This window comes from Marmota marmota, unplaced genomic scaffold (genome assembly GCF_001458135.2).
Source record: "Marmota marmota marmota unplaced genomic scaffold, marMar, whole genome shotgun sequence".
Classification (NCBI taxonomy): domain Eukaryota; kingdom Metazoa; phylum Chordata; class Mammalia; order Rodentia; family Sciuridae; genus Marmota; species Marmota marmota.
Genome location: NW_025999880.1, coordinates 2,315,071 through 2,335,463, shown reverse-complemented (window position 1 = coordinate 2,335,463; position 20,393 = coordinate 2,315,071). Strand labels below are relative to the sequence as shown.

Sequence of the window (20,393 nt, the reverse complement as noted above, 5' to 3'; positions counted from 1 at the left end):
CTTATAAGTATATCTTGAAATAATATCAAGTCCTTTCATAGAAAAAAAGGGGGGAAGCATTCATATCAAGCAGTTCCTTGAGATTCCTTTGTAAATGGCAGTCTATAAGATCTAGAGCAAACATTCACACAACGTATGATCATCCCTTACATTTTTTTAGATTCTCAAAAATGTGTCTGAAGCAGCATTAGAATCTACTGAGTAAACTGCATCCATATAGTTCTTGATTATAAGATTTAATCCCTAGCTAAAGCAAATTACCTTTCTCAAATCCCAATATTTTGATACAAGAAAATCTTCAAGTAACATGATTGAGAATTCATAATTTTATTCTAGCTGAACAATACAAAGCTGTATTTTTAAAATCTCCCCTGGAATAGTGGCATATTCCTATAGTTCCAGCTACTTAGGAAATGGAGGTAGGAAGACCACTTGAGCCCACAACTTCAAGACCAGCCTAGTCAACAATGCCAGACACTGACCCAACAACAACAACAACAACAACAACAAAGGTCTTCCAAAAAAAATAAGTTATTTGGAAATTGTCATGATTCTCCATAATGAATTGCTTAATTGTCTACCTCAATTCTGCCTTTAAGATAATCATAACACAACAGTGATCTCTCTGCAGGCTGATTCACTTGCACAAGCCCCGTTCCACCAGAAGTAGGATAAGCGTGCCTGTCTGGAATTCCACAAAGTCAGAGTCTATGCAGATGTTCTTTCCCTTTTGGTTTTCCTTTAATTTGCAAATCTTGTAATCTAAGCCTGAAGTTGACTGAACCAATATTTAAACCAGTATAGCAATATCAGCCAAAAACTCAATCTGTTTTCTATTTATATGTCAAGACTACATCCTCTTTGGTGGCTGAAAAAACTGTTATTTTGAAATGATTACACAGTGAAACTGCAAGCCCTTTAGTAGTTTTATGAACTGGTTCTAGAAGGAAGCTTTGCTTTTAGAGGGTCTTTAAGTTTTAGAGCGAAAAAAAAAAACAACTTTGAACTCATGACTTTGCTTTCATATTTTTAACTATTACCTTAAGCTATATTATAGCCAAGTATCTCCAAAGAAAGTTTATTACAAACTGAAGAGTTCACTGCTATTCAAAGATACTTATTACACAGAAACATACTTCTTCTACTGAGGGAGGGGCACGAAGGATGTATTACAATGGGGCATGAGAAAACTATGTGGATGATGGATATACTCTCATTATCTTGATTGGAGTGATGGTTTCATGGATATAAACAGATGTCAAAATTCATCAAACCATAGACTTTAAATACGTGTGGTTGATCATGTTTCAATTATACCTCAATAAAGATGTGTGTGTGTCTGTGTAGCTTTATAAATATATGAGCTTCTTCAGGGAATATAAACAAAATACAAATTTCCAATGAAAGTAAAGACTCTTAGATACAGCATTGGATTAGGCCATGAAGACTAACAAATCTGTAGAACAGGCACCAGAAAAGGTGGGGCAAAGCCACGTTTCTCCAACATTCATGGAGGCAAAGTTTTCACCTCTACCTGCAGAAACAGATATTTATATATACACAAAAACAATTCCTGACAAAAAGCATTCCCTGGCTTCCCTTCATATCTTTCTGACTCAAATGAAATAATACAAGGTGTACCAAATACATAAGACTATAGTAAAAACTTAAAAACTGCCTCATTAAATCCTCACAAGAAGCACAGCAGTGATATATTAGGATCACTTTTCAAAAAGGAAACTGAGCCTCAGAACTGTCTAATTATTTGTTTATATAGCTCATAACTCATATCGAGCCCTGTGCAACTCTAAAACCAATGTTCTTTCCATTATTCTATATTTCCATCCACAGATTCAAGACTATCAATGAATATTATGGAGTACTAATCTGAACGTAAACCTACATGTAAAGAAAACAACAGAATACAAAATCAAAGCCTGACTCCTTAAACATAAATATCACTGTAGGCAGTTCCTGTGAAATTAACAATACAAAAGCTGCTACTAAAGTCCCAATATCATCCATAATATCATTACTACCACAATTTGCTTTGTAGACTTCTTTCTTCAAATGTACACTACTCTCCTCTGATGATCTTTCTTTATGTTAGGTCTCTAGGAAATCCTAGAGAGAAACTAAAGTTGCTATACTCATAGCTCAGAAGAAATGAAAAACAAGGATTAGATTTAGTTCATGGGAAATATACCTTTGCAACATTGCTACATGAAACATACCCTAGAGTAAAATGGTTAGAAACATCCCATTTTAATAAATTTGCAGATAATTTATTAACACATTCAGAATTAGACGATATGGAAGCAAACCTACCCCAAATACTCTCTTCTTTTTGACCTTACCAGTTGCAACAGTATGAATGTGCGTGATAATATAAAAAGGAGTGGGTTTTAGGAGATGATTAAGCCCTAGTGAATGGGATTAACTGTGGGGAGCCACTCTGAATGACTCACGCCTTCCATCCTGAAGTGAGAGGCTTTGACCATCACTACATTCACTACATTCGTAGTGATCCGGGCATCGTCCAGGTACAGGAAGTTGACGGCATGTCTTCAGATGTAGGTGATGCCCCTTGGGTTGAATTACACTCACTTATCCCTTGTAATCCTGCCCCTTCTGGCCTTTTTAGATGGAACTTTCTAAGAATAAGGGACCCCCAATAAAAGCCCACTTCCGAACATGTTCACTCTCTGGCCAGCGTCTCAGTGACTTTCTCTTGCTCTCCTATTTGGGGAGCCTAAGGCCAAGAGCGGAAAAGCCATCTGAAGCTTGTTTAAAGGTAAAGTGTGTGTCTGTGTTTTATTTGGTGTCCCTGGAAATACACACAAGCGACCTTAAGTTAGGCTGCCTGCCCAGGTTGGGGGCAGCAATTAACAACCTTATAAGTAAGGTGGAAGGGAACATTCTAGACCTTTCTTGACTTTTTGCTGTTTGACAACATGGGGTTCAAAATGCTATATGGGAATCAAAGACTGAGAACACTCACCAGACATCACCTTGACTTTAGAATTCCCAGACTGATGGTGGGCAATGGTGGCACACACCTATAATCCTAGCAGCTCAGGAGGCTGAGGCAGGAGGACTGCAAGTTCAAAGCCAGCAAGGTGCTAAGCAACTTAGTCAGACCCTGTCTATAAATAAAATACAAAATAGAGCTGGGGATATGGCTCAGTGGTTGACTGCCCCTGAGTTCAATCCCTGGTACTAAAAAAAAAAAAAAAAAAAAAAACTACAGAATTCCCAAAATGAAGAACCGTTAAGAAATGAATGATTCCTTTGTGGTATTTTGTTATTGTAGCAGAAACAAACTAAGACACCAAACATTCTTTGACACAAAATCTTACAGAGCAGAACAAAAGTTTCTGAGATCTGATGACAGCACATGATAGTCTATATTAAGCTTTAGGCTCTTTTCATTTGTGATCCATATAAACAGCATGAGCTGAGCATGGTGGTGTACACTTGTAGCCCCAGTTACTTGGTGGGAGGCAGGAAGCAGGGTTTGAGATGGAAGGATCACTTGATCCCAGAAGTTCAAAGCCAGACTGGGCAACATAGCAAGACCCTTTCAGTTCTACCATTTTTGCTTCACACACTTGGAGATATGTATACAATATAATAATATGCAAGATGTAGCATCAATATCCACGGTTAAATAATTACTATAACACATTAATAAAAGAGAAAAGTAATTAAGGTCCACGTAAGTACAACAAACCCACATATTTTTACAATGTTTTTAAGAATGTGAATATGGCAACCCAACTTCAAACATCTTCCAAAAAAACAAAACACATCAACAAGCAAAGTAAATGAAGTCACACCTAAATTGCATCACAGCTTAATTAGGAGAGAGAAAAATCACCAACTTTAAACAACACGTACATGTGTATGGAGCAGGGATTATAAATACTCAATATTCATCAAGCCTGCTCCTAAGCTGGCACCAGAGTCAAGCATGGATTGCTTGGAAAACAGAGCATAACAGTCAAGTGGCAGAGCACAGAATAAATCACCTAGAATTTACTCACAAGAGAAAGGGATCTCCCTGTGAATAATAAGATGGCTGGCCTTCTTTCCATGTGGTCTTTCACCTTCACATGATATTGATGATGGTTTAACAGAGCAAGACCCAATAGGAGAACATTTACCAAGGTCCCACTTCTGCTATATTTACAAATATATTATTGGTAAGAAGTCTCACAAATAAGCTCATTTTCAACTGAGAAAGGACTGCATAAGAATATTAAATAGATGTCATCTACAAGTGAGATTCTTGGAAAGTGTTACTATAATAATTGAAAACAGTGTATTTTTAAAGTTGTAAGATATGAAATTCTATAACTAGAAGGTTTGAACAAATTGGCAATAATCTTCTCTTGAAATCATACCTAGAATACTGTTTTAATTTATATTTTTTTAGTGTGAAAACCATTATGCAAAACAAAATGTAAAGCAGTATAGTTTTTCAAGAGCTTTTATGTAAGGCAAGGTAACTAAAATAAGCAACTTTTAGACATGAAACAATATTACGAATCAGAAATGCACAAAGTCAAGATGGGATAATAATTGGAAGATAGTAAGAATTTAACTAATTAAGGATTAAGAATGAAGAAAAAGGTAAAAAAAAAAAATGAAAGATAAAACTATAATAAGCCTGGAACAGCAACACACACCTGTAACTCAATAACTTGAGAGGCTAAGGCAGGATGATCTCAAGTTCAAGGGCAGAGAACAACTTAGTGAGACCTGGTCACAAAATAAAAAATAAAATTGGCTGAGGATGTAGCTCAGAGGTAAAGCACCCTGGGTTCAATCCCTAGTAGCAGAAAAAAAATTGATTCACATTTTCAAGAATACTTATAATTACAAAGACTGAGAATGTCAAGCACTTCTGAGAAAACAGAGGAACTGGAAATTTGTCAGAAATGTACAAAATCTATAGTAACAAAATAAGTCAGTGGTGATCATGGGAAAAGGAGTTGGGAAGAGCCAAAGGGAAAAAAATATAGAGAAATATGGTGAAACTTTTGAGAGTAGTAGATATTGTGGCAATGGTTTCATAGGTGTACACATGTGAAAGATATTAATTGTGCACTTAAAATATGTATACCTCATTGCATGTCAGCTACCTCTCAAAAATATTTCAAAGTATATATACTTTATAGACTTCCTTCTGCAATGATTCTGAATTGGAAATGATTTCATTACTTGAAGAAAGTTGCATTAATAAATAAAATTCACAGAATTTTAGTTTTTTATGCTTCAATTTCACGGCAACTAAGTATCAAGCACATTAGTTCAACTGAGTACCAAAAAAAAAAAAAATAGAAGAAACAATATTCTTTGTGGCTCAGAATGACCATGTGATCAGACTTAAAAATGTGTCTCCTGGTCTTTGTCCATTTTGTTCTTTCCTCCAAACTTAACAGTCCCAATTGTTCCTTTCATCTTCATTCCATAAAAGTACTTTACTGGGTACTTACTTACTGGGTTTTTATGGGGGTTTTTTTGTACTTTTATTAACACTTCTCTTTAATGTTCTAATTTTATATTGGAATACTGTCCTGAGTACCAGGTTGTATAAACTTCATCATATGAATTGCATCATTGGTCTCTGCATCTTCAGAGTCCAGCCCTCTGGCTTCTAGCTGTGTTTACTTTGTAGAAGACATGTAGAGAAATGAGAATATGTTTGGAACAACCCTGGCTGCCCTGCTGTCAGGTTACTACAGGTTAGCTGAACCCTTCAACCACAGGCCACAGTTCCTGCCAATAATACCCTTCAGATGGTTCTCACTGATGTTCTGATAACAACTCTCCTCTTACTTACAAATGATATAGAATTTCATCTCCCATTTATTTCTTTTCATTTAAATTCTCAAAATACACAATTTGAGGACATTATCTGAATTCTGCACATATTTTCAGGAATGCATATATCACATGCAAGTAAGACAACTGTTTAAAAAATAAAGTCCTTTGTTTGGTCACCAGCATATAATCATTTCAGTAGACTGAGTACACTACTTGGGTGTGTCCATAGTTCCAAAGCTATATTTTTAAATAAATAAATACATAAACAACTTTCCCATAGTTATAATCTTACATAATATTTATCAATTTATACAAATAGACCACTCTTACCTCTACTTAGATTTGTCCACTGTATATTTTAAAACTGTATTAAGTATAAATTAAGTGAGTAATGCTCTGGCTCCCCGCATTACCCCCATATAAAAACTAAAAATTTGCCATAAGTATTAAAAGTGAACAAGGGTCAAAATAAATGCTGCATTCATACATTTATGCTAGTAACTCTGATTTATAAAAGAGAATACTAACATTTCCAGATAAATGAAGAATATCCCTCAGCCACATGAGAAAATGTAATTAGTAAATAATAGTATTATCAACTTATTTCCATAAGATTTCCCTACATCCATAATCAGATGAACAGGAATCATATTTATCTTGCATTGAAGCCTTGATAGGTCTAAGATTATACAGGGTATGTATCTCTTCTTGTTTGGTTGGTTTTGTATCAGGGATTGAACTCTGGGGCACTTAACCACTGAGCCACATCCCCAGCCTAGTGCCTCTCTAAAATGCTGAGTCTGGCTTTAAACTCACAATCCTCCTGCTTCTGCCTCCCAAACCGCTGGGATTATAGGCATACACCATCACTACCAGCACAGGGTGAGTATCTCTTGTCCAGAATTCTGGGGACTAAAAATGCTTCAGATTTAGCATTTTTCATATTTTGGAATATTTGCATAGACTTTACCAGTTGGATACCCCTAATCCAAAAATCCAAAATCTGAAATGCTTCAAAATTTTAAAATTTTTGAGCATAAAAGTAGCACTTAACAAGTTTCAGATTAAGAACATTTGAACAGTACTAAAATCCAAAGGCCCACAAATCATCCATGTTATAGGATACCAAGTGGTTCAGTAATCGATTGATTGATTGCAATGCTGGGAATGAACCCATGGCTGCTCTATACTCCTAAGCCCTTAATTCTTGAGACAGTGTCTGAAACTCACAATCCTCCTGCCTCAGCCTCCCAACTAGCTGAGATTACAGGCATGCATCTTGGCATCTGGTTTACAAACCCATTCTTTGGGCAATAAAAAGAACCACAAAGCCAAGACACAGTGATTGAAGAAAAGCCAAAGTACCTACAAAAAATTCTTAAAAAAAAAAACACAAGAGGGAAGGGAAATGAAAGACTTGGTGCTTGAATTTGATGCCAAGAAACCATTGGAAAAGCCCTTACCTATTAGCAGCAAAAACTGGAAGAATGGTATAGGCCTTATTTTGGTGCCTGCATAAATAGTATTGGTCTAAACTATGATTCCATCAGCTATCAGATATAGCTCAATTGGTAGAGTGCTTGCTTTGCAAGCACAAGGCCTTGGATTCAATCCCCAGCACTACCAAAAAAAAAAAAGGTAAAAATCAGTCAAAATTGAAAATGCCAGGATTTTGTATAAGGGCTCTGAGGTATATCATGACAAAAAGAAAAGTCATATTCCAATTCTCCCAAGCAATCTCCTTCTACTTCTAATTAATATAACCATTAGTAACTTAACACAAAAGTTGGAACTTTTTAAGGTTTCCCTTTCCTCCTGTGCCATCCAGGTTCAAAAACACTTCTTTTTGTGGAGCTTTCACTCTTCTGCAGGTAACAACAAATTCTGACTTCCTCATCATAGCTTCCCCATTATCTGTGGCTTCCATTCTCTCAGCTCCCTTGTAAACTTATCAGCCACCTCATCTTTTTTGTGCTGTCTTGAACATGGTGCTGAGTTCCTTAGTTAATTTACTCTTTCACATTCCTTACTCCTTTTTGAGATGTTTTGAATTATTTATCATTATACTTTCCTTTAATTCTTTAAACACAGTTCATTTAGTTTTTACAATATATTTGTAGAAGCTGCTTTAAAATTTTTGTCTCCAATATTTAACATCAGGAGAGAGTCAGAGGACTATTTCCATTGCCTGTCTTTTTTCCCCCATTATGCCACACTATTTGTTTCTTTTAGCATGTGTTATAATTTTATATTTAAAACTAGGCATTTTACATGATAGGGTACACTAATCCTGTATCCTATGAAATGTCTTCCTCTACAATGCGCAGTTAATGATATCTCTACTCAGTTTTATTGATTCTTTTTATTCTTGCTTTAAGAGACAGGCTGGTGTCAGGGAATTGTCCTTCTCCCTATGTATCTTCAGAGTCAGCCAATGATGAGATGCCTTTGCCAAAGCATCTGCACATTCATCCATGTTCAAGTCTACCCAGATTTTTTTCCCTGTGCCTTTTATGGCTCCTTTATACATTCATGAATCCTGAGCTAATGACTGAAGCTGAAAAAGTCACTGGTCCTCAAGATAAACATGCCCTCAAGATAGTAACCTCCATCAACACTGTTGGTAGACATGGGCAACACCTGACATTTCAAGTTGAGTGAGCATCTTTCAACCACAGTAAGGCAGTACTGGGCTGGTCTGCACAACCTTCCTCACTCTGGAATAGCCTCCATATCTACCACGCCTGAAAGGGGGATAACTTAAGAATGGGATGGAAGCTGCAGGCATGAATGCCACAGATTACCACTGTTATTGTGCAGAGTTCAGCAACTGCTGAAACCTAAACATTTTCAGATTCTTGTATGCCTTTGTTGAGTACCAGGGCATGGGCATATATATTTTTACCTGTGTAGATGACCTTACCTCTAATTCATAAACTTTCACCATTCTTAAGTCTATTTGCTCCATGACCATTTCTGTTCCATGATCATTTTATAACCTACTTTGGATGCCCTTCTTACTCTTCTGTATCTATTGCAATACTTCCCATTCATTAAGATCCAGCCAGTGTCACTTCTCCATTAGGCCTTCTGCCATAACTCCATACATATTTACCTCTCCCTTCTTTGAATCTCGTATGCATCATAATTTCATAATTATTTTTCACAAGTTGTACTCTTTCTTTTCAGTCACATCCTTACATCTTTGGGGAAGGAAATTAGGTTTTCAAGCTTTGGTTTTCTCATCCCATATCTGGCAGAGTACTTTGGTACACAATAAATTTCCAAAGGCCTACTCATACCCAAAATTTGCACTGAAGAAATTTGTCTAGTAGTACATGAAGTTAAAATACATCCTTATGAAGCAATAACAAAGACTCCATGATCAAAACATGTTATATCATTAAAATATTCGTGCCTTTTCCAAAGCCCCATGATCTACATAGACTGAGTTAAAAGCATTTGTCATAGATTTCCAGTTGCCAATCTAATATCCATTTTTATCATCTTCTTACTAATAAAACCATAATGACTTTCCAACTTTTTTACAGCTGAGTTCAGTTGAAGGAAATGCAGTAACTGAAAAGACAGTGGCCATTTGAGATCATTAGGAAAAGGAGTCACATTAAAAGAATGTCAAAGCTAGAAAAGAACCTAGATCACTAATGACATCATCAAAACATTTCACTGTATCGGAACTGCCTATCAGTAGACTTCTTTTTTTAATATATATATTTAGTTGTAGATAAACACAATATTTTATTTATTTATTTATTTATTTTTATGTGGTGTTGAGGGTCACACCCAGTGCCTCATACATGCTGGGCAAGTGCTCTGCCACTGAGCCACACCCCATTATCAGTAGACTTTTAACTACACAAAGTGTGTAGGTCACTGTAACTTTACTAGTGGCTAAACGTAATTTCTAACTGGAATTATATAGAAAAAAAATCAATAACAAAAGGATGGCTAATTCAATATAAATCACAGGAAAGATTATTATTCCCATTTTACATAAGGAGGAAATAAAGAAACTGACTTCAAAATAAATAACAATTTGTCCTCTTAGTCCACAGCCCTATTACTATTACAAATGCAGCCTGCATTAAATTAAGCACATGGCTGCTTAGATTTGAATCCACAGGTTAATTGTGTGAATCCAGTGCCTTACTTATGCTGCACTATGAAAGAAGAACAGAATGGCACTTTTTCACAGTTCTGCAATAGGAATAAAGACAAATTTATGCTGTCTTTAGAGCTGACTCAGGCACATGTTACTGCACCAATAAATGTTAGTTACAGTTAATAATTTTTATTCTATCATAAAAATGACATTATTATTAGCTAATAGTAACATCAAATCTATTGTATAAAGACATTCATAACAATGACTATACAGAAACACATAAATTAAAAAATTTTTTCAATAATGGCAATCTTTTATTTAAAGACTATATTCTTATTTATGACTGGTTTTCTTTTGCCTCCTGCTATCACTCTATACGTGAAAAAATACTGAGCAGGGAAATAAAGAATTCAGTGGCTATATCACAAAACCCTAAATATGTTTTACTTCCTTTCTCTTTTCTCTTATGGGAGCTTAGTCTTATGATTTCGAAGATTTTTAAGACATCAGAGGTTCCATTCTGGAATAAACACACAAATTTGTAGTAGCTGATTCAATTTATTTTTAAAAATTTCCTTACCCGGAAGATCCAATGCTCTTACACACACCAAGAAGGGGTCTTTTTTCTGCAAAGTTATCACATTTTTGACCACCTGTAAGGGAGTATAAAAACAAAATGTTAATTTTGAGAAGTGTTCTAGTTAATTCTCATTATTTCATGCTTTAAAACATTTACACAAGGGCCAGGGGTGTAGCTCAGAAACAAAGTATATGCCTCGCCTATGCAAGGCTCTGGTTCAATTCTTAGCATCATACACACACAAAAAAAAAGTACTAATATAATTCATCATATTGACATTTCAGCAAGTGAAGAAAGATTAATTAAATCCTACACCTAATCATAAGAACAATAGAAAACCCAATTCTGATTATTCAAAATAATCTACAGCAAGCATCATAGGTGATGGTTCAGAATAGTCCCATTCAAATTAGCAATGACACAAAAATATTCGGTGTTGCTGGTCCCATCCAATGCTATACAAGAATTCCTAGTCTACATAATAATAAATGAACTCAATAATATTACTGGATAAAAAACTGATATACAAGCAATAAACAGAAAAAATAAAGCCAGGAAATACAAGTGGCTTTGAACCTTATGAAAAAGATTTTCTTTTTTTTTTTAATTTTTTTATCTTTATTTTTTTATGTAGTGCTGAGGATCGAACCCAGTGCTCACGCATGCCAGGCGAGCGTGCTACCACTTGAGCCACATACCCAGCCCTGAAAAAGATTTTCAACCTCACACGTAAGAGAAATTCCTTAAAACTATAATGATAATGGTGCTAAAAAAGTTTAGGACATGCCACACTATAATATGGTGCTTTAAAATATTGAATATTTTAAGCTAAAGGCACATGAAAAACAGAAGAAAGGACACTCTGATCTTCCCTTTCTATGTGAAAGATGCCCTCCCCATGCCAGGAAGAGGGCAATATTCTCATCACCAAATATCAAGAGTCAGGATAAGGAAAATCCATTTAAAAATTTATTAAACTAATCCTTATCTTTCCAGATACTCTTCCACAAATGACACTCTTTGCTCAACCTAGTATATAAGCACCCAGGCGTAGTCACTTCTTTAGGTCTTCATCTTCCTGTGAGAAGTCTATTGCACATATAAAAGTTTTAAATAAAATTTGCATTCTTTCATCCTATTCATCTATTTTAATTCTCATACTCATATTCAGTCAGAGACCCTGAGAAGACAGAGGAGAAATGTTTACTCCCCTATAATATTATAGTTATATTTGAATATTCTTTACTTTTCAAAATAAAAAATAAAATATGAACCAATAAACTGATGTGTTTTCTGGGATGTAAATCAAAATAATGTGGAGGAAGGGGGAATAGATGATAATGAAAGAGGGTTAGCCATACAAAGATGAGCTTCACAAGTCATTACATTTTGAATAATTAAGAAATTTTCCAATTAAAATTTTAGCTTACGGGGCTGGGGCTATAGCTCAGTGGCAGAGCGCATGCCTAGCATTCATGAGGCACTGGGTTCAATCCTCAGCACCTCATAAAAATTAAAATAAAATAAAATAAAGGCATTCTGTCCATCTACAACTACCAAAAAATTTTTTAATTTAGCTACATTGACATACACTGACATTTACCTAAGAGCTTATTGGAAAATCCAAAAGTTTGATCAAATTCTCTCACTATATTAATCAAAATTATTATTCAAATACCCTTTAAAGCAAAAATATCACTGCTAAGTCTTTACCCTACACGTATACTTTGACATGAGAGAAATAACTTTTATAAAAGTTTACTCACTACAGCATAATTAGCAAATGACAGGAAAATGTCAAGTGTATAATGGAATATTTCCTATATCTGCAAAAAAGAATGAAATGCCCTCCGAGGTGAAGTGGTGCATGCATGTAATCCCACCTATTCAGGAGGTTGACACAGGGAATGACAAGTTCAAGGCCAGAATGGGCAACTAAGTGAGACCCTATCTCAAAATAAAACAAAAAGGGATAAGGATGTAAATTAAAGGTAGAGCACTAGTGCTTTCTATCCCCAGTACTATAAAAATATAAATAAGAATAAAGTAGTTAATAGAAACATGGAATGAGACAGAAGATACAAAGCAGAAAAGGTAATACATACAACAATATGAAGAGACAGAATAAAATACAACCTTGTATACAGCAGACAAAACAAGATTAACTGTATATGCAAAAATATACATAAATTATATATATTATACATACAAACAATCACACCTATATACAGACTCTTTAAGGACACATAAAAAAATCATAATTATTATTTGTCCATGGGGGGGAATGAAAAAATGAGAGATGGAGGAAATAGAAACATTTTATGCCTCTTAATTTTCAAACCATGTGAGTATATAAATTATCCCCAAAATAGTTAATCTTTTTTTTTAATAAAGGGACATATACCAGAAGAGACAAATTAGTGCTTATTTCAAATCTGGAGTTAATCTGGCAAGCTGAAGACATGCATTTCACTTTATCCCTTTATGCACTTCCTACCACCTCCTCAGCACTGAAGATTAAACGCAGGGTACCTTACCTCTGAATAACACCCCAGCCCTTTTTAAAATTTTTTTGACTTTAAGATAGGGTCTCAATAAGTTGCTGAGACTGGCCTTGAACTTGTTATACTCCTGCCTCAGCCTCCTGATAATCTGGGAGTGCAGGTGTATACCAATACGCCCAGCTATCCCTTTAAAATAATCTAAGAAAACAACATTGAATTAAATAGGGTTTAAAAATATATAATAACCCCCAATTAATTTTGAAAATAGACCAAAAAAAGATGACAAATTTAGCAGCCCTAAGTAAACTGCAGGGATGTGGTGATGGGGAAAAAAAGCCCTGAGATTCAAACTACTCTAAACCTTTAAATCTTTAAAAGGCACAATAAGTGATAACAGCAGACACACTTGGATTGGGTGTGAAAGGGGACGAAGCTAAAATAAGGAAGGCTGGTTTGTTATTGGCTATTTGAAAAAGACTTACACTTAAGACCTTTACTCTCTTAGACAACTCACCCTGCCTATTCCCAGCAGAAGAGTGAAAGGCTATTCTTAGTAAGACAGCAGTACCCTGAGTACAGGTGAATATAAAACAAAAAACCAAGAGTATTAAGTGACAACATTAATTCTTAGTACAGAACCAGTCCTTGCCTACCATCCATGTCTCCCCTCCCATTATGCTTCCAGCATCTGAACTTTATCTTTTAGGCAGGAGCTTATGAATCTTCTTTGGGAAATCAAGCAAGTCTAGGAAGAAAAACCAAAAAATATATTCCCCATCAGAGGACTCTAACAAATATCACAACCAAAGCACCCCACAATAAAGTTGAAAGTTGACAAACACATACACAGAGCTTTCCATTAGCTTTTGATTTGGCACTGTCAATCATATCCAGACAACCAAGATTAACAGTCATCTAAAAAGTGTATCAATAGGAAGAAAATAACAAAAAAATAAAAATATTATTATTAATAATTTCCATGACATAAAAGGAGATATAGCAGGCATGGAACAATACAAGAATACAATGAAAAATAAATACTTAAATATTAAAGTCTCTTGACAATATAAAATATGAGGTAGATTTGATTCTAAAACTTAAACAAGTATCAATGGAAAAGTCAAGGAAAACTTCACAGTGAGAACAAAAACATGAATGAGAGGAAAAGAGCATTGTGATCCCTACACAAGAATCTTAAAAAGAACAAAGATACAGATAATAGGACATCCAAAAAGAGAAAACAGAAGACAAAATCAACCAAGAAATAATTTATTTTAATAATTTAATAATTTCCCTAATAAAAGTTTATAAGCCCTTCATATTCCAGCACATTAAAGAGGCCAATATCAGTGTACATAATTTTAGGACAATAGAAAAAAAAGAGGCTTCTATAAATATTAAGAGGAAAAGCAATTGTTTATAAGACAAGGAGTCCAAGTGGTTGGTCTAGGTAATAAGTGATGCAAGCATAGCTTATCATAATAACCTATAGTTAACATCATAAAGACTGAAATCTTTCCTAAGGTCAGGCAAAAGACAAGAATGTCCACTCTCACCACTGTCATACAATATAGTACAAGAAGTTCAACCCACTACAACAAGGCAAGAAACAAAATAGATGGCACATAGACCAAAAAGGAAGGAAAAAACTGCCTTTTTGCAGAAAACATGATTGATTACATAGGAAATCACAAGGAATCAACAAAAAACTTCTACATCTAACATGTAAGCTTGTTGAGTTAAGACACAGAACCCCAGATCAACAAATAAAAATATATATTGGGGCTGGGGATGTGGCTCAAGCAGTAGTGCGCTCGCCTGGCATGTGTGCAGCCCGGGTTCCATCCTCAGCACCACATACAAACAAAGATGTTGTGTCCTCCGAAAACTAAAAAATAAATATTAAAATTCTCTCTCTCTCTCTCTCTCTCTCCTTAAAAAAAAATATATATATATATATATATATATATATATATACATTCGCCAAGACCACATGAAATTTTTAATTTAAAATTCCATTTTTGTTGCTTAAAAAAAACCTCAAAAACTCAAGAATAAATACATCTAACAAAGTACATATAGGACTTGTCTAAGGAAAATTACAAACTGATGATAAATGAAAGATACACTAGAGGAGAAGATATAACTATGTAGGGTACAGAGTATTTTTAAGGCAGTGAAAATATTCAATTTAATACTCCCAATAGTAGGCACATATCCTTTATACGTTATACATTCATGAAAATGTAAATAATTGATGCCAAGTGTGCATCTGAATTAAATTATAGGCTGGATAATGATGTCATCAATGAAGGATCACAAATTGTGATATGTACACTACTATGGTGCAAAATTTGAGAGTGAGGCTGTGTCCTATGGGGACAGGAGCATATAGGAACTCTATGTACTTTCTTCTAGATTTTGCTCCAAAAGTAAAACTGTTCTGAAATATAACATTATTCAACAAAAAAGTAGCAAATTCTTATACATCCTTGTTCACAGTAGCTAAGAGGCAGAAGCAACCCAAAAATCTACTGATAGAAGAATGGATAAAGAAATGTGGCATATATTACACATGATTAAAAATTTTCAGCCTTAAACAGATAACTCTTCTATTTGAGAAACTAAGACAGAAGAATCACAAGTTTGAGGCCATCCTGGGCAACTTAGTGAGACCTCTTTCAAATAAAGTTTAGAAAAAAAAAGGATTGGGGATGTAACTTAATGGGGTAAAGTGCTTGCCTAGCAATATACAAGAGCCTGGGTTCACTCCTGAGCACCACAATTAAAAAAAAAAAAAATGCTGACACATGCTACAATTTGAATGAACCCTGATAATATTATTCTTAGTAAAATAAGCTAGTCACGAAAAGAAAAATACTGTATGACTCCACTTACATGAAGTATCTAAAGTAATCAAGATCACCGAGATAAAAATTAGAATAATGATTTCCAGGGGATAAAAGAGACGGAGAAATGAATAATTCTTCAATAGGTATAGAGTTATAACTATGCAAATTTTTAAAAAGCCCTAGACATCTGTTGCAAAATGTGATTATATATAACAATAGTAAACAGTACACTTCAAAAAGACTAATACTAAATTTTGTTTTGTATTACTTCTACCACAATGTTAAAAAAAAAAACTTTTATAAGGTTGGTATAAATTGTAGGTGTGCATAGACAGATGGATAGATATGTAGTGCATATTAAGTACTAAATGTATAAATAGAAAGATAAACACTAATTTTAAAATAGGGATTTACCTCTTTGAGGTTTAGGAAGGAGATAATATTTTGGTAAGTATCAACAGGGGGACTTTAGAACTCTCTTTCATTTTTCAAGCCCAGTAGAAAAAAGCATTTGTAATGTTAACAGATCTGTCCAAAAATAATGAGGTTTAATCCAAAGGAGGACAGATTATTGGTTATACAATTAGATTGTGACCTGACATAATTTAAAACTTTTTACCTATGATTATAATAAAGACTGAAAAATAAGTTCTATCTCTGCTTAGACACCATACTATAACACCATAATGATAAAGACAGTGTTTACGAATAAAATTCTCTATAATTATCTAAATTTTTTAGAATTGTATAGCTATCGGTGCCCAAGTATTTAAAATGTATTTATAACTACATTGGGAAAGCTTCAAGAAAATGTGTTTAAAACATCACATGGTACCTCATAAAGATGTAAAAATTTTATGTTTCTATGTAAGAGTTAAAAATTTTAAAAAAGTAAATAAAAATAGGGGCTGGGGTTGTAGCTCAGTGGTAGAGTGCTTGCCTAGCATGCATGAGGCACTTGGTTCGATCCCCAAAACCACATAATAAAAAAATAAAATAAAGGTATTGTGTCCATCTACAACTAAAACAATATTTTTAAAAAATAAGTAAATAAATAAAATTGATGATTGTCCAGGGGCAATTCACTATGAGTTGTGTATTGCTATCCCTGTAATGAAACAGTTTTCACAATTAACAATACAATTTTTGATCCAAGCACAAGTTAAAAATTAACTGGTCCAAAGCCTACAATATTTATGTTCTAAATTAATTATAACTGAACTTCATCTATATAAGGCCAGTTCTTCACTCCTACATATTTCACCATCACATTTAACAATACCCATTTTCATTCTACTTCCTTGTCTTTATAAGGTCTTTATGGTTTTTACCTGTATTGTACATACCAGTCTGATATTTTGATGAATGAAACATCAAGTTTTAAAAATGCAAATAATACTGGCAAGAATGGTTTGATTGTTTTGCTCTTCTCAAACTGAATCAAAGAACTCCATTAGTTTCTACTGACCTCCTAGGGTATACCAGTCCAGCAGACTTTGAACTATATGTCAGCCACATGACATATCCTAAAGAGTTATACTATTCAGAGACATTCACAAAACATCAATATTAAAAAAAAATTGAGTTTCTAACTTGATAACAGTATTACTCCCCCTCCCAAAAAAAAAGCTACTATAAGATCAATGTAAGCCAAAAAGACCCGAGTCTACAATAAATAAATATCACAAAACCTCCAAATTTATTTTAGGCATGCTCCAGTACAATAACAACAAGAAAAATTAATTCCAGAATTAAAAACAAGGTAGCAAAATTTTAATTCTCATTTAGATAATTTGATTATGGATGGTCCGAATAAATACAATTCTTAAAGTGTTAGTATAAAAATTCTACAATCTCATAAACAGTGTAGCTATTATCTTATTTTTTCATGCTGTATAAATAGTAGCATGTACTCTTCATGATGCTTAATGGAGTCATCACCCTCCCATAATGTAATCCTCCAAATTGCAGCGGATTAACTTTTTATATATAAAATTGTGTGTTTATTTGCATGTACAATAGAGAGAATGACGTTATACACACCTGTTCTACAGCATTTAACAGAATGTACCATGATGATTGAAATGAAAAGCGGCTAGCCAAATCCATCAAATATAAAAACTATTGCAATCCTGTTGCAAAGTCCTTTTGTTAAACTCCTTTTATTCTAAATCCTTTTAATTCTGTCCTATAACACTAAAACATTTATAAAAAGCTTAAAATCCTAATAAATCACACAATTAAAGTAATGAAAATGGGCTTGCCCACCAATTCACCAACTCCTCTACCACTCAACAAAATTCAAAACACTTTGCTTGTCAGATAATGTTAAATAATATCCCCCCACCATACACCCACCATTTTAAACTCATTTAAATCAAAGAGTTAAAGCCCATAAGTCAGCCCTAAAGATTTGAAGACATCAAACAGAAATGGTTTCTACTTGAGTCCAAAAGTAGATCCAGAGGCAAATGAAAATCAAACTGATAATGAAATAAACACTCCAACTCTAGTCTTTTGATGTTAAAGATGATGTCCTGAATATAAAATTTTTACATAAAAGTATGTTCATGCTAATAAATTTCTATTGAAAAATCTTTTTCAGGAGGATTCCACTGAACAACTAAATTAATTTAAACTACTCAGTTAAACCATTTCAGTCTCCCATTGATTTTTAATTTTATTGGAATTATTTTTCTTTAAAATAGATTTGATTGAATTAGTTTTTCTTCTGTGTTTTGCTTACAGATTCTCTGAATGTGAGTTTTTAAGATGTAGTCAAATTTTCTGGTTCTCGATTTTAGCTAGAAAGTTTGATTCTCTAGTCAACAAATTTTGTGTGCAAATTTTCAGACTTACTAGTTTTTACTAGATTTTATATAAATAATTTCCATTATGAATTGGGTAATCCTATTATTTATTTCTTATCTAAACAGGAAAATGTGAGCAATTTTTTGAAACAGACTACAGAGGAATAAAATATGAGATGAGAAGAGAAGGAAGAAATAGGAAAACAGATGCAGAGGCTGCAGTTTACTATCAATGAATCAAAAGAAACAGGACTTTTTTTTTTTTTTTTTTTTTTTTTTTTTTTGTACTGGAGATTTAACCCAAGGGCGCTCAACCACTCAGCCACATCCCCAGCCCTTTTTACTTTTTGAGACAAGATTTCACCGAATTGCTGAGGGCCTTGCTAAATTTTGCTAAGGCTGGCTTTGAACTTACAATCCTTCTGTCTCAGCCCTCTTACATGCGTGCAGTGCTGTTCCCAGCAAGACATAAATCTTACTACCCTGAACTGTTTAACCTAAATATAATCACAAAAGACATCTTTGCCATTTGTCTTAAATGTCCAAAATATATGCACACATTTTACCCTCCACTGTTACTTCAAAAATTTCATCAAAGTAGATAAAGACCTTTTCTTTTTGGTGCTGGGGACTGAACCCAGGGCCTCCAGCATGTTAAGCACATGTCTACCATAGAGGTACTTTGCAGCTCAAGACAGTATATTGTTGAACAATAAACACACAAGGTATTCCTTAACCCTTGGTGGCAACTTGTATTTCACTTTGATAATCAAGTCTTCCTTCACAAATTAGCCTCATCAGAACTTAAAATAGCACCATATAAATCTTCCATTTCATTTTACAGAGGAGTAATCTGATCTTGAAAAGTTAAATAACTTTTCCGAATTCTTATGGTACTAAATGCCCTATCAGAACCTGAAAGCTAGCCCAGAATTCTTTCCTGTTACCCTTTCTCACTAGAAAACCTACTCACACACACACACATGCTTATATATATAACATATAATCATACATATAATCAACTCTTCTGCTGAATTTTTTCAATAAAATTATTGATAAAGGCTAATGTATTTTTTGGAATTATTTTTCTTTACAATAGATTTGACTGAATCAGTTTGTTTTACTCCTCTCATTGGTAAAAAGGGTGTAAAGTACCAATACATCCCATAGAATTATTGTGACTATTTAAAAAGATAATACATGGGCTAGGGTTGTAGCTCAGTGGCAGAGTGCACACGTGAGGCCCTGGGCTTGGTCTTCAGCACCACATAAAAATACATAAATAAAAATAAAGATATTGTGTCCATCTACAACTAAAAATTTTTTTTTAAATAATACGTGCAAATGACTAAGCACAGTGCTAAACCAGGTAAGAACTGAAAGTTTATGCAATTATTATTTTTTCTTGCAACCCTAATATGTAAAAGCTGTTATCTATTTTTATGGTTAAAAATAATAATAATGCTCACAACCTTGACAGGTGTCTTGCTCTTTTTACCAAGGTACCAACATTTCTTTGATAGCTCTCTACAATGCTCACTCTGCACCCACACTGGAGTTTGCCAAGCATATCTATGGTTCAGTAATGCTGTGCTTTCTACTCTCTCTGTTGCATATACTCACTTCTCTCCTAGTCATCTGCATAGTTCACTTGTTTACTTTATTGGATCTTTATTAAAAGGTTTCCTA

The 20,393-nt window shown here is 34.1% G+C and overlaps 1 protein-coding gene across 9 annotated transcripts in view; it reads right to left on the bottom strand.

Moving 5' to 3' along the window:
- The window catches only part of Bcas3 (BCAS3 microtubule associated cell migration factor), a 575,967-nt gene that overhangs the window by 488,646 nt on the left and 66,928 nt on the right, over positions 1-20,393 (bottom strand). For all 9 annotated transcript variants that reach the window (XR_007342273.1, XM_048788041.1, XM_048788067.1 and 6 more), the window contains one exon: positions 10,539-10,611. Coding sequence is in view for 8 of the 9 variants with exons in the window: in XM_048788041.1 (XP_048643998.1) it covers positions 10,539-10,611 (73 nt within the window). In the remaining variant the exon portion in view is untranslated. The remainder of the gene's footprint in view (positions 1-10,538; positions 10,612-20,393) is intronic.